The sequence below is a fragment of the Schistocerca cancellata genome, chromosome 9, assembly GCF_023864275.1.
Source record: "Schistocerca cancellata isolate TAMUIC-IGC-003103 chromosome 9, iqSchCanc2.1, whole genome shotgun sequence".
NCBI classification, from domain to species: domain Eukaryota; kingdom Metazoa; phylum Arthropoda; class Insecta; order Orthoptera; family Acrididae; genus Schistocerca; species Schistocerca cancellata.
The window spans coordinates 358,113,574-358,129,239 of record NC_064634.1 but is presented as its reverse complement, the minus strand read 5'-3'; the positions used below and the strand labels follow the sequence as shown (position 1 = coordinate 358,129,239).

Genomic DNA, 15,666 nt, shown 5'->3' with positions numbered 1-15,666 from the left:
TGTAACCTACTTCCTTTGTTTTCGGACTGCATTTCCTTAGGATTCTTCCAGTGAATCTCAGTCTGGCATCTCCTTTACCGACGATTAATTTTATATGGCCATTCCATTTTAGATCACTCCTAATGCCTACTCCCAGATAATTTATGGAATTAACTGCTTCCAGTTGCTGACCCGCTATATTGTAGCTAAATGATAAAGGATCTATCTTTCTGTGTATTCGCAGCACATTACACTTGTCTACATTGAGATGCAACTGTCATTCCCTGCACCATGCGTCAATTCGTTGCAAGTCCTCCTGCATTTCAGTACAATTTTCCATTGTTACAACCTCTCGATGTACAACAGCATCATCCGCAAATAGCCTCAGTGAACTTCCGATGTTATCCACAAGGTCATTTATATATACTGTGAATAGCAACGGTCCTACGACACTCCCCTGCGGCACACCTGAAATCACTCTAACTCCGGAAGACTTCTCTCCATTGAGAATGACATTCTGCGTTCTGTTATCTAGGAACTCTTCAATCCAATCACACAATTGGTCTGACAGTCCTTATGCTCTCACTTTGTTCATTAAGCGACTGTGGGGAACTGTATCAAACGCCTTGCGGAAGTCAAGAAACACGGCATCTACCTGGGAACCCGTGTCTATGGCCCTCTGAGTCTCGTGGACGAATAGCGCGAGCTGGATTTCACACGATCGTCTTTTTCGAAACCCATGCTGATTCCTACAGAGTAGGTTTCTAGTCTCCAGAAAAGTCATTATACTCGAACATAATACGTATTCCAAAATTCTAAAACTGATCGACGTTAGAAATATAGTTCTGCACATCTGTTCGACGTCCCTTCTTAAAAACTGGGATAACTTGTGCCCTTTTCCAATCTTTTGGAACGCTACGCTCTTCTAGAGACCTACGGTACGGGTATCGATGTCGGTCGGTGAGACCTGGCACGAAGTTGGCGTTCCAAAACATCCCAAAGGTGTTCTATAGGACTCAGGCCTGGACTCTGTGCAGGCCAGTCCAATACAGGGATGTTATTGTCGTGTAACCACTCCGCCACAGGCCGTGCATTATGAACAGGTGCTGGATCGTATTGAAAGATGCAATGACCATCCCGAATTGCTCTTCTACAGTGGGAAGCAAGAGGGTGCTTAAAATATCAATGTAGGCTTGTGCTGGGATAGTGCCACGCAAAACAACAAGGGGTGTAAGCCTCCTCCATGAAAAACACGACCGCACCATGACACCAACGCCTCCGAATTTTACTGTTGGCACTAAACACGCTGGCAGATGATGCTCACAGGGCATTCACCATTCCCACACCCTGCCATCAGATCGCCACATTGTGTACCGCGATTCGTCACTTCATACAACGTTTTTCCACTGTTCAATTGTCCAATGTTCACGCTCCTTACAACAAGCGAGGCGTCGTTTGGCATTTACCGGCGTGATGTGTGGCTTATGAGGAACCGCTCGACCGTGAAATCCAAGTTTTCTCACCTCCCGCCTAACTATCATAGTACTTACAGTGGATCCTGATGCAGTTTGTAATTCCTGTGTGATGGTCTGGATAGATGTCTGCCCACCGAGCGAGGTGGCGCAGTGGTTAGTACACTGGACTCGCATTCGGGAGGACGACGGTTCAATCCCGTCTCCGGCCATCCTGATTTAGGTTTTCTGTGATTTCCCTAAATCGTTTCAGGCAAATGCCGGGATGGTTCCTTTGAAAGGGCACGGCCGATTTCCTTCCAAATCCTTCCCTAACCCGAGCTTGCGCTCCGTCTCTAATGACCTCGTTGTCGACGGGACGTTAAACACTAACCACCACCACCACCATAGATGTCTGCCTATTACACGTTACGACCCTCTTCAACTGCTGGCGGTCTGTGTCAGTCAACAGACGAGTTCGGCCTATACGTTTTTGTGCTGTACGTTTTCTGCATTTTTAAATTCTTATACTTAGGTCCACCCTCTTGGATAAAATATTTTGGAGGGAAAATAATTCCCCACTCGACTCTCTAGGAAGGGACTGCTCACTGCTCAGGAGGGTGTTCTCACCGGAAAAGAAAAAAAAAATCTGGCGTTATACCGCTCGGAGCGTGGAACGATAGCTTTCTTACACTGGTAGACAGGCTCGAAAATTTAAAAAGAATAAAGACTTTTAGTCAGCTAAATTCACGGTTATCAACATAAAATCAAATAAATGTAATGCAGGAGTAGGACTACTAATGAATAAGAAAACAGGAATGTGGGTGAAATACTAGGAGCAGTATAGTGAACGCATTTTAGCGGCCAAAATACAGAGCCAACATCCACTGCAGTAGTATAAGTTTATAAGTCTACTAGTTCCTTAGATGATGACGAGATTGGTAGAATGTATGATAAGATAGCGAAATTATTCAGATCGTTAACGAAGATGAAAATTTAATTGTTAATAGGGGGACAATAATTCGTTAGAAGAAGAGAGAAGGAAAAATAATAGAAAAGCATGAACGAGCAGAAAAGAATGAAAGGGGGAGCCGCATAGTAAATTTTTACCATGTCACAATTTAATGATTTGATTTAATAATTATAAAAGACTTTTATATGGTGAAAACGTCCGCAGCTCGTGGTCTTGCGGTTTCGATTCCCGGCGGGGTCAGGGATTTTTCTTGCCTCGTGATGACTAGGTGTTGTTGTTTCGTCTTCATCATCATCATTCATCCCCATTACGGTCGGAGGAAGGCAATGGCAAACCACCTTCACTAGGACCTTGCCTAGTACAGCGGTGCAGGTCTCCTGCATCGTCCCCTACGCTCCTCGGAGTATGGGACATCATCATCATCATCATCATCATCATGGTGAAAACACCTGATGACACCGGAAGGTTTCAGGTAGATTATATAACGGTAAGACAGAGATTCTAAAACCAAATCTTAAACTAAAATATATTTCCAGGGAAAGATGTGGGTTCAGACCATAATTTACTGACTATGAACTGCAGTTACAAACCGAAGAACTCCCAAAAAGGTAAGAAATTAAGAAAACGGGATGTGAATGAAGCGAAGGAACGAGAATTTGTTGAGAATTTCAGTTGGAAGATTAGGCCATGTTTAATTGAAACAGAGGAAATATACAATAGCAGACCAATGGGTACATTTGAGAGACGAAATAGTGAAGGCAGCAGACGATCAAATAGGTCAAAAAGCAAGCCCTGGTAGGAATCCTTACATGACACACGAGACATCGAATACAGTTATCGAAAGGCGAAAATATAAAAAGGAAGCGAATTAAATTGTCATGAGGGAATACAGACGTCAGAATACTGTGACTGAATTACTTGCAAAAAGGCAAAGCAGGAATGCCTCGAGGAGAAATACAAAGCTATAGATGTATGAATGGCTCTTGCACAGCTCAGATGACAACCCTGTCCTAAACAATGAAGTCAAAGATTGAAATGTGGAAGGAATATATAGGAGGGCTATACAAATGAAACAAACTTGAAGGCAACTTTATTGAATGGAAGTACAGTTAGTTTAAATTGGAGATATGATACTACGAGAATAATTTAACAGAACACCCAAAGACGGAACAATACAGCTAAAGTACACGACAGTCCCTCGAGATTATTTACACTACTGGCCAATAAAATTGCTACACCAAGGAGAAATGCAGATGATAAACGGGTTTTCATTGGACAAATGTATTATACTAGAACTGACATGTGATTACATTTTCAAGCAATTTGGTGCATAGATCCTGAGAAATCAGTACCCAGAACAACCACCTCTGGCCGTAATAACGGCCTTGATACTCCTGGGCATTGAGTCAAACAGAGCTGGGATGGCGTGTACAGGTACAGCTGCCCATTCAGCTTCAACACGATACCACAGTTCATCAAGAGTAGTGACTGTCGTATTGTGACGAGCCAGTTGCTCGCCCACCATTGTCCAGACGTTTTCAATTGGTGAGAGATCTGGAGAATGTGCTGGCCAGGGCAGCAGTCGAACATTTTCTGTATCCAGAAAGACTCGTACAGGACCTGCAACATGCCGTTGTGCATTATCCTGCTGAAATGTAGGGTTTCGCAGGGATCGAATGAAGGGTAGAGCCACGGGTCGTAACACATCTGAAATGTAACGTCCACTGTTCAGACTGCCATCAATGCGAACAAGAGGTAACCGAGACGTGTAACCAATGGCACCTCACACCATCACGCCGGGCGATACGCCAGTATGGCGATGACGAATACACGCTTCCAATGTGCGTTCACCGCGATGTCGCCAAACACGGATGCGACCATCATGATGCTGTAAACAGAACCTGGATTCATCCAAGAAAATGACGTTTTGCCATTCGTGCACCCAGGTTCGTCGTTGAGTACACCATCGCAGGCGCTCCTGTCTGTGATGCAGCGTCAAGGGTAACCGCAGCCATGGTCTCCGAACTGATAGTCCATGCTGCTGCAAACGTCGTCGAACTGTTCGTGCAGATGGTTGTTGTCTTGCAAACGTCCCCATCTGTTGACTGAGGGATCGAGCGTGGCTGCACGATCCGTTACAGCCATGCGGATAAGATGCCTGTCATTTCGACTGCTAGTGATACGACACCGTTGGGATCCAGCACGGCGTTCCGTATTACCCTCCTGAAACCTACCGATTCCATATTCTGCTAACAGTCATTGGATCTCGACCAACGCGAGCAGCGATGTCACGATACGATAAACCGCAATCGCTATAGGCTACGATCCGACCTTTATCAAAGTCGGAAACGTGATGGTACGCATTTCTTCTCGTTACACGAGGCATCACAACATAGTTTCACCAGGCAACGCCGGTCAACTGCTGTTTGTGTATGAGAAATCGGTTGGAAACTTTCCTCATGTCAGCACGTTGTAGGTGTCGCCACCGGCGCCAACCTTGTGTGAATGCTCTGAAAAGCTAATCATTTACATATCACAGCATCTTCTTCCTGTCTGTTAAATTTCGCGTCTGTAGCACGTCATCTTCGTGGTGTAGTAATTTTAATGGCCAGTAGTCTAGATCCTAGGAGAGCCAGCTATGACTGAACTATTCCATCTAAGTTGCAAGCTGAATGAGAGGTAAGCACTCTCAGAATTGAAGAGGAATTTAACAGTTTCAAAGAGAAGGTAATGAGGGTGTGGATATTACAGAATCATCAGTTTAATATGTCGTGGTTCAAAAAAACTGACGCGGACTGTTTACAGAAGACTGGAAATACCGGTGGAGGTTACCGTCACGGAATATCCGTTCAAGTTCTGGAGAAAGGTAGAAACATTGTACGGAATATTTTTCCTGCAATCTATGTTAGAAGATAGGTTGAAAAAAGGCGAACCTACATTTATAGCATTCGATGATTTAGAGAAAGTTTTCACCAGCATTGAATAAACTACACTCTTCGAAATTCTGAATGTATCAGGGATAATATAGCGCAAAATGGTTATTTACAACTTGTTATGCGAAACGTAGCGAAGTGGTAGCGTTTCACAAACGCTCAGATTGAGCCGGCACAATGATCTGGGGCCGTACCGCCTGGCCAAATCCCAGAAGGGGCGTGGTAACACAAGCGGCCAGGGTTAAAGTGGCTACATCAGTAAACAGTATTAACCCTGGAACACTAAAGGTGGAAAATGTTACACTGCTACTAAAACATCGTAAATTTTACTAATACACATTTTATTCAAAGGAAGTCATAATTTATAAGTTATGCGTTAGTTAACTACAAGTATTAGCTGTAAGTGAAGCTGTAATAACAAATGATGTTTCAAAAATCTAAGAAGCTATTTAAAAGTGGAAGTGCCACATATCTACCTTTCTGAAGTTCAGGCGCAAATACAGGGTGGCACAGATAAAAGTAGCCCGTGTAAATATAGAGGAAATACAGTGAAATTACGGAACCGTTTCTCAGTGAAGACGTCATGGGCTCTGTCCAGGACACGTTAGACGCGTGGTATGTTGCCCCATCTTGCTGGAAGAAGCAATATTGTCTTTCATATTCAATGGGATCTGAGCACAAAATTATCAAAAATTTCTTTGTCTGCAACCGTGATGAGGGGGTAGTGTCCAAAAATCTCGGTACCATTTCTGTTACACCGCACCAAACGCCGATTTTTTCATCATGGAATGGTTGCGGACACACAATGCTAGAGTACTCCGTTGCCTAGAACCATGTTTTCTGTGAATTCACATGGGAAACATGAAACCATGCCTCTCGCTCATGGTGTAATGGAAAGAGTCTAACAAGCCATTGATGATGTTGTTCAAAAGCCACGTGCAGTAAGTAATCTACACGTTTCTGACTGCCATCCTCCCGTAACTGCTGCACAACCGTCAAACGTTATGGCTTCAGATTAAGACTTCAATATCCGCTAGCAATTCCTCCTTCTTACAGGCACCTGTTGGGCCAATTTACGTGTAGACTTCTTTGGGCTCTGAATAATTCTTCGACGAATGTCTGCAATAACATATGGTGTGCGATCTGAAGGGATGCTTTGTCGTATTATATTTTGCACAGATCCGTAAGTGCGCCAATCTTTATACAAACTGTGAATTTCTCTCTTTGCTGGTAGTCCTCTATTCGAATACTCGACCCTGAAAATTTCGCGCGTTTCCTTAATCGAACCTGTTTTCACATATGCTTCCACAATTTCAATTCTTTCTTCTATCAGGAAAGTCATTTTGCAGGCCGCAAAGAGAAACGTCTAACTTCAGTGCTGAAATAAACTGAATTGCTGACAGAAGAATGTTAACAATAGATATTGCATAAAACTGTCCAACGTTGTAACTGTTTACTTCAGAAGTCGGTATATAGCTTTCGCATTCAAAGGGGAGGCGGGCTGCTTTTAACTGTGTCACACTGTATTAGGACAGGTAGTTTACGTGACCCATGACATTTTCTTAAAAATGAAATGGACAGAATAAAGAATGCAGCCTAAAAGCTCTTTCTTGAGTAATGTCTCAAGAGTGAAACAGAGCATTTATTCATACTTTCTCCAAACAGAATGGTTGTGTACAAGAAACAGTGGGGACAAACGGACAATTAAATAAATTCAGTAACTCATTACTTTTGTAATACCGTTTGATTTGGTCGCAGTAACTCAACAGCAAAGGTCACACATACAAGTACGAGCTGGTATAGAAAAAGTTCAGCAATTTAAAAAATTTCTTTTCTAAAATTAATAAGTCAAGTGCAGTGAATGTACAAAACAGAATTTTTGTGATTGTATTCTTTTCGACGCCTTTGACATTGACACATGGTTTGCACAAAGAACATCTCAGTGCTGGACTTGTTTGTGAGTCATCTCGTGTAGATTTGGAAAAGTTTCGATTATTTTGTACCATGGGGGCCGCTGCAGTTGTGGACTTCAAGTATTTTTATATAGCATTTCCACACAAAGAGTAGATTATAAATGAGAGAAAACAAGGTGTTATAGGAGGATAGGTAAATATTTTAGCAGTTGGTATAAAGAAGAATTCGAATAAAACATTCCATGCAACATGTGTCTAATTTTTTATTTGTTGCAGCGATACAGTCCTCAAAGTATAGCCCAAAAAGAGACACGCACAAGGTGTCAAGCAAAGACAAATGCTTGAGTTCACCACCGATCTCAATGAACTTTCAAATCCCCTTGACAACATCACGTCTAGGTCCTTTGAGGTGGTGTTGGCAGCACTATTCATAATACGATCGGTCAATTTGTCGCTGGTGTTCACTTTTTTCCTTTCAGCCGTACCACGTACCAAAAGTTAAAAGGGACCGGCGACTCTAGTGGCCAAGAAACGTGACTGTTTCTGCCGATCCATCTTCCTGGGGACGTTAAGTCTAGATCATGTGTCAAATGACTATTAGAATGTTCAGAGACCCCGTCATGCTAGAAGAACATATCCATACCTGTAGCCAAATTAACCTCTTCCAATAAGCCTAGAAGCTCGTTTTTAAGATAATGGAGATCAAGGGGCCGTGTAAGACGAGCTGGCAACTCATCATGCCCAATCATACTGCACCACACATTTTCAGTTCTTGAAAATGTGTTTCCACAAAGACGTGTGCTTTCGTCGGACCACCATTGAGTCACGAGTGTTATTTACACATTCACATGTGAAAATGGCTTCATCAGCAAACAGAATTAATGGGATTACTTCACGGTTTGCTGTTAATCAACAGCAATCAACTCTTTAGAAGATGTTAAATGTAAGAGAGGGCGTTAAGGCCTTGATGTGTTCAGGCTAAATAAACAATAAATAAATAAACCGGCTGTAAACGATAGGGACAGAGGCTGTGTATCCGTAACGTCCGCAGTATTCTTGTAAGTGGAATATTGATACGTGTAGAAATTATGCGTGTGTTTGCTGAAGGACTGCACTGAACAAAATCTTATTCTCCACCCACACTCTTTTCATTTGCATTTTTTGTAAGGCAATGTATTTGAGAAAAAAACTCTTTGCACCATAAGCTGCTTTTAGTGAATAATGCTTATTGATGACTATTAGGCTTGTGCAGGGACCCCATCATGCTGGAAGAACATACCCATTCCTGTAGCCAAAGGAACATCTTCCCATAAGCGCCTAGAAGCTCGTTCTCGAGATACATTCAAGTTCAGAGAAAACAGAACACCTTGAGATAGGACGTTCATATTCACAGGATATGTACATCAGTATGTTCTGCATAAATGATCAGCATTTCAGTCACCTGGATTCAGCATGTGTCCTGTTGCGTAGGCACAGGGTCCGCCATGGGCCCTGACAACTTGTTCCAAACGTGATGGCATCGACACGTAGAATGGCGTCCTGTGATGTAGCCATTCATGTTGCATTGAAATGGTTCAACAGTTCGTCTGTGGTGGTTGCCACCGGGCCACAGCGCTGCATCCGTCATTTCACCAAATATATTACATTTCCGATTGGCGACAAGTCTGATGACCACACTCCATAAGTCCTTGAGTTGGCGCCGTATGTCTCGTGCGAATGCAGTCACTGTGATCTCACTCCCCCTGCCTGGGGCGAACCAAAAAGCGGCCATTTTCAAACATACAGAATCTGAGTTCGTCCGAAAACACTATCTGATGCTATTCCTGCCCCAGTAAACGTTGCACCACAGACCCTTGCCGTCTAGCGTGTTTCTGCACATTCGTCAAAGGTAAGCGAAGAAGAAGAAGAAGACGACACGCACTAACCCGTGCCGAAATAAACTGCGACGGACTCTCACGCCTGATAGCGTACGGCGTGTTACATTGTTCTATTGTTGCGCCAGAGCCGAGGAGGACGCAGATATGTCCTGCAATATCATTCGGATGAGGCTTCGATCTTCTCAGGGAGGGGGCGGGGGGCTGGATCGTGCGGCATGACCCATCTCGTCGTTTTGTATGACCTCCCGTAAACAATTCTGCACACATCCATTGTACTGCCGAATCACTTCGTCCCGCACGAGTAGTAATTTCCCGGATGGATGCATCACATTCTCCCATGCCAATAATGTGCCCTCTTTCAAACTCACTGATTTGACGGTACGGTTCGTGCATACGTCTGCGAGGCATCTTGCACGTCTACTGAAGTCAGACTAACCCATTACCTTCGTTTTATAGCGACAACGAGAGCCGTTGGTATGTTTTACCAGTAGGTGGTGTTGCGCCGCGATATCGATGTTGACCTTGAACTCGCGGCCCGACATAGTTCAAATACTAATCATTTCTGCAGAACATGCTAATGTACATGATATGTGAATATGAACGTCCTATCTCGAGTTGTTCAAGGTGTTCTGTGTTTTCTGAACGTAAGTGTAGTAGAGATAAGGGCCATGTAAGACAATGTGACAACTTAACACGCCCAACTGACAGTCGACGTAAACAATAATAAAAACGTCTTGGTAGGATAGATTAAAACTCTCCTCCCGCACAGGCCGAAGGTCCAAAGGTACCGACTGGCCGCCGCGTCATCCTCAGACCACAGACGTCATTGGATGCGGATATGGAGGGGCATGTGGTCAGCACACCGCTCTCCCGGCCGTATGTCAGTTTCCGAGACCGGAGCCGCTTCTTCTCAATCAAGTAGCTCCTCAGTTTTCCTCGCAAGGGCTGAGTGCTGCCTGCTTGCCAACAGCGCTCGGTAGACTGGATGGTCACCCATCCAAGTGGTAGCCCAGCCCGACAGCGCTTAACTTCGGTGATCTGACGGGAACCGGTGTTACCACTGCGGCAAGGCCGTCGCCCCCAGGATAGATTAAGTAACCAATAAAATGGGATACATGTTATATGGAATGTTTTACTCGAATTGGTCTATACTGCCAGATACTAAAATACACTCCTGGAAATGGAAAAAAGAACACATTGACACCGGTGTGTCAGACCCACCATACTTGCTCCGGACACTGCGAGAGGGCTGTACAAGCAATGATCACACGCACGGCACAGCGGACACACCAGGAACCGCGGTGTTGGCCGTCGAATGGCGCTAGCTACGCAGCATTTGTGCACCGCCGCCGTCAGTGTCAGCCAGTTTGCCGTGGCATACGGAGCTCCATCGCAGTCTTTAACACTGGTAGCATGCCGCGACAGCGTGGACGTGAACCGTATGTGCAGTTGACGGACTTTGAGCGAGCGCCTATAGTGGGCATGCGGGAGGCCGGGTGGACGTACCGCCGAATTGCTCAACACGTGGGGCGTGAGGTCTCCACAGTACATCGATGTTGTCGCCAGTGGTCGGCGGAAGGTGCACGTGCCCGTCGACCTGGGACCGGACCGCAGCGACGCACCGATGCACGCCAAGACCGTAGGATCCTACGCAGTGCCGTAGGGGACCGCACCGCCACTTCCCAGCAAATTAGGGACACTGTTGCTCCTGGGGTATCGGCGAGGACCATTCGCAACCGTCTCCATGAAGCTGGGCTACGGTCCCGCACACCGTTAGGCCGTCTTCCGCTCACGCCCCAACATCGTGCAGCCCGCCTCCAGTGGTGTCGCGACAGGCGTGAATGGAGGGACGAATGGAGACGTGTCGTCTTCAGCGATGAGAGTCGCTTCTGCCTTGGTGCCAATGATGGTCGTATGCGTGTTTGGCGCCGTGCAGGTGAGCGCCACAATCAGGACTGCATACGACCGAGGCACACAGGGCCAACACCCGGCGTCATGGTGTGGGGAGCGATCTCCTACACTGGCCGTACACCACTGGTGATCGTCGAGGGGACACTGAATAGTGCACGGTACATCCAAACCGTCATCGAACCCATCGTTCTACCATTCCTAGACCGGCAAGGGAACTTGCTGTTCCAATAGGACAATGCACGTCCGCATGTATCCCGTGCCACCCAACGTGCTCTAGAAGGTGTAAGTCAACTACCCTGGCCAGCAAGATCTCCGGATCTGTCCCCCATTGAGCATGTTTGGGACTGGATGAAGCGTCGTCTCACGCGGTCTGCACGTCCAGCACGAACGCTGGTCCAACTGAGGCGCCAGGTGGAAATGGCATGGCAAGCCGTTCCACAGGACTACATCCAGCATCTCTACGATCGTCTCCATGGGAGAATAGCAGCCTGCATTGCTGCGAAAGGTGGATATACACTGTACTAGTGCCGACATTGTGCATGCTCTGTTGCCTGTGTCTATGTGCCTGTGGTTCTGTCAGTGTGATCATGTGATGTATCTGACCCCAGGAATGTGTCAATAAAGTTTCCCCTTCCTGGGACAATGAATTCACGGTGTTCTTATTTCAATTTCCAGGAGTGTAGTTACTACTACTCCTGAGACACCATGTATACTGTGTAGATAGTGTCACCACCGAATAGCAAACACAAAACGCATTTGAATTACACAAAATAGTGGAGTACCTTACGATGGGAACTTCTGAGTGCTCCTTTGCTCTTGCATAAGTTAAAAGGAGCGACTAGCCTGCACAATTAGCGGGTGACATGGTAGTCGATGCTAGGGATGGCGGTTATCGCTGAAACAACCAATTTTCGGTTATACCTTTTTTTATCCCAGTTTAACCTCACCGTCAAAACCGCTCAAAATAACCTGTTTCTGAAATAACCACCTTTCGGTTTTTTATTGCTGTTATTTCCAGTAATAATATTAGACTTCGAACAAAGATTGAAAAAATTCTGTCGGGAAGGAGTAGGAGATCTCGATCGATAGGGGATTGAGGTTGTTGCAGAAATTGACCTCATTGTCTCCAGGAAGATGGCGAAATTGAAGGAACAGGCATGGCGACGGCGTGAGCGAAAAGTTCACACGTTGATGACTTCCCTGTATCGTCAATTTTGGGTTATATCAATGTTTCACTCCGAACCAACCACAAAATTAACAGATCAGTTATTATCCCAAGCTTATAGCGCATCAATAAAATGATAGGTGTAACAATCAAAGTTAAATTCTCTGCCAAGGAACATTGTTAATGATTTCTCCTTCCATTCGTCGCAAGGTCGTTTTACCCCCTCCCCTTTTTCATCTTTTAAAGCAAATGGAGCACTGTGCTTCATTGCTACCGCACTTCGTAAATTACTGCCGGAGTATGGAGGTGCCATTATGCAGTATACCGATGTTAGAGAGTCGCGCAGGGTAGCCGCGTGGTATAGGGTGCCTTTTCACGGTTCGTGCGATACGTGAATGCCATCCTCCGACCGGTAGTGCAATCATGTCGGCAGCATATTGGCGAGGCATTCGTCTTCATGTACGACAATTTGCGCCCCCGACGTACACATCTTGTGAATGACTTCCTTCAGGATGACGATATCGCTCGACTAGTTTGGCTAGCATGTTCTCCAGACTTGAACCCTATCGAACATGCCTGAGATAGATTGAAAAGGGCTGTTTATGGACGACGTGACACACCAACCACTCTGAGGGATCTACGCTGAATCGCCGGTGAGGAGTGGGACAATCTGGACCAACAGTGCCTTGATGAACTTGTGGATAGTATGCCACGGCGAATACAGGCAACCATCAATGCAAGAGGAAGTGCTACTGGATATTAGAGGTACCGGTGTGTACAGCAATCTGGACCACCACCTCTGAAGGTCTCGCTGTGTTGTGGTACAACATGCCATGTGTCGTTTTCAAGAGCAATAAAAAGGGCGAAAATGATTTTTATGTTGACCTCTATTCCAATTGTCTGTACAGGTTCAGGAACTGTCGGGACCTAGGTGATGCAAAACTTTTTTTGATGTGTGTAGAAGTTCGTCCCAAGCCTACGATTCAGACTGCTTGCTGCTAAGAGTGAAACATGGCGAGGATTTGTTGATGATTTGGGTGACCATATCGTGATATTCCATATACCCCACGTTTACTATGCAAGGGCGCATTACTGCCAAGGATTATGCGACCATTTTGATTGATCAGGTGCATCCTATGGTACAGTGTTAGTTCGCCAACAGTGATGCTTTTTCCAAGACGACGGGGCCCCTGTTTACACAACACGCATCGTCTAGACCTGACTTTGTGAGGAAGAGTGTGAATTGTCGAATCTTCCCTGGCCACGTTAATCACCATCTCTCAACATTATTGAGCCTTCGTGGAGAGATGAGTGCTTCTTTGCTATCTACCTCCATAAACGTTACCTGACTGTACCACTATTTTGCAGCAAGAATGGTATAAAATTCCCTTGTGAACGATACAGGTGCTCTATTTATACATTCAGAGACGACTGCACCCTGTTTTGAATGCATATTGTTTCCAATACAGTATTGGGAACGGTCTTTTGCTGTGTTTTTGGTTTATACGTAATTTTCTCCACCGCCTGCACCTGCTGCCAACAATACCTCATGGTTCGTGAGTTCACTGGTAGAACCGACAAAGCACAGAAACCTGTTAAAAATTGTTCAAATGTGTGTGGAATCTTATGGGACTTAACTGCTAAGGTCATCAGTCCCTAAGCTTACACACTACTTAGCCTAAATTATCCTAAGGACAAACACACACACCCATGCCCGAGGGAGGACTCGAACCTCCGCCGGGAGCAGCCGCACAGTCCATGACTGCAACGCCTTAGACCGCTCGGGAAACCTATCAGACAAGACAGAAAACGAAAGACCCTATAAAGAGCAAAAATGTCAAGGTACGTTTACACTAGGATACATGTATCGCGACATGTATGAGCGACATGTCAATTTGACATGTCGCGATACACCACCTCATGCAAAAATTCACGGAACTTGTATGTGGACCCTCGAGCTCATACATGTCGCGTATACATTTTGTATATCGCTTTTTGGCCATATACGCGACATGTATGAGCGACATTTGAACTCGCGCATGCGCAGTACTATCATTTCCTGTCGTCGCCTGCCGCTTATTTTGACGATTAGCGCATGCGTAGTACCAGGCTCTTTGGCGGCTGTTTGAGTTTTGGAGGTGCCGACTATCGTTTCGACGTTAATGTATCTGCATAGAACATCAAAAAGTGCCATATGCAATATTATTCTTCGTGTTTGCGAGGCCATTGTGCAAGTTTTATTCCAAGAAGTGAAGGTAAAAGTTTTATATATATCAGAGTATGTAATACATTCTATAATTTTTTCATGCATCTGGCACGTATATCAATTTTTTGCTATTATTCCGGCGGCCTCGCGTGATAATGTTGACAACGGATGCCGACAATCGTGTGTGAGACGTTGGCATTAGCAATCGCGCGACAATGCAAATGTTTTGCAATGAAATCTTCGTTTCAAGAGGAATCCCCAGTGGCCAAAAAACAGAGTGTTACTGCCAACTGATCCTCTGGTGGAATCGCTTCCCGAAAGTTTGTGTTGGTTTTGGACACAAGAGGAGCCACAAGTGATAACAAACCGCGGAAATCCTCCATACTCATCCTAACATAATTTCTAAAATATGCGCCATCCTTTAGCGTTAATTCGCGAGAAACTCTCTCTGCCACCATCTACGCTTCCTCCGCCTTTTCTTCCTATCATCTTCCAAAAAAGCAAGTGTACCAGCACATAAAAATGTGACATCTTCCAAATCGTCGTCGAAAGCTATCGCACAGTGATACATATCAACCAGTGTAAACGCACGCTCATACATGTATGAGGTTAATACTTGTCAACTCATACAAGTCGTGATACATGTCGCAAAGTCGCATATAAATGTATCTCATACATGTGCCGATACAAATGGCAGTGTAAACGCACCTTCAGAACGGCTTGACATAGCCGGAACGGCTGAAAGAATTAATTTTCCCAGTTACACACTCGAATAGCCGTAGCCTGCAGTCATGTTATGTTCAGTTTCATATCGTGTGAACTGTAGCCAGTTTGGTCCTGCTATGGTCCCAAAATAAATTTGCTTGACACTTCTAAATCTTTCAGAGAGTGCTCCTTTTTACATGTTTACCTGCCAGGTGCCGAGTCCGAAAGCCGGCATGCTCCTCCCGTTGTTGAGCTTCACAGTGGGTGCGAACGGAGGCATGGCTGTGGAGAGGCGGAGGACGTGTGACTGACAGAGCAGTTGTTGCTGGCAGGTGCCAAACGGTGCGCTAAGATAGACTAATACAGCGTGGCGTTGCACAAGTAATGCTTCGATCACAGCAGATTACGAGCGCGAGAAGGGGACGGGGAAGCTATGAGATAGGAACAGACAGATAACATCACCGGCTTCGAGCACGCGCTGAGCGGAAGGACAAGTTTATTTTTGCCTAATCGCTCCATCGATATTCCCCGCCTTTCACGATGACAATTCAAA

At 45.3% G+C, this 15,666-nt stretch overlaps 1 protein-coding gene and 1 pseudogene across 1 annotated transcript in view; both read right to left on the bottom strand.

Moving 5' to 3' along the window:
- Positions 1-15,437, bottom strand: part of LOC126100142 (aldo-keto reductase family 1 member B1-like) — a 65,561-nt gene extending 50,124 nt beyond the window's left edge. The window contains exon 1 of the mRNA XM_049910682.1: positions 15,319-15,437. Coding sequence (XP_049766639.1) covers positions 15,319-15,393 — 75 coding nt within the window. The 5' untranslated portion in view covers positions 15,394-15,437. The remainder of the gene's footprint in view (positions 1-15,318) is intronic.
- On the bottom strand, positions 10,088-10,205 carry LOC126102350 (5S ribosomal RNA; annotated as a pseudogene).
- Positions 15,438-15,666: the final 229 nt, after the last annotated feature.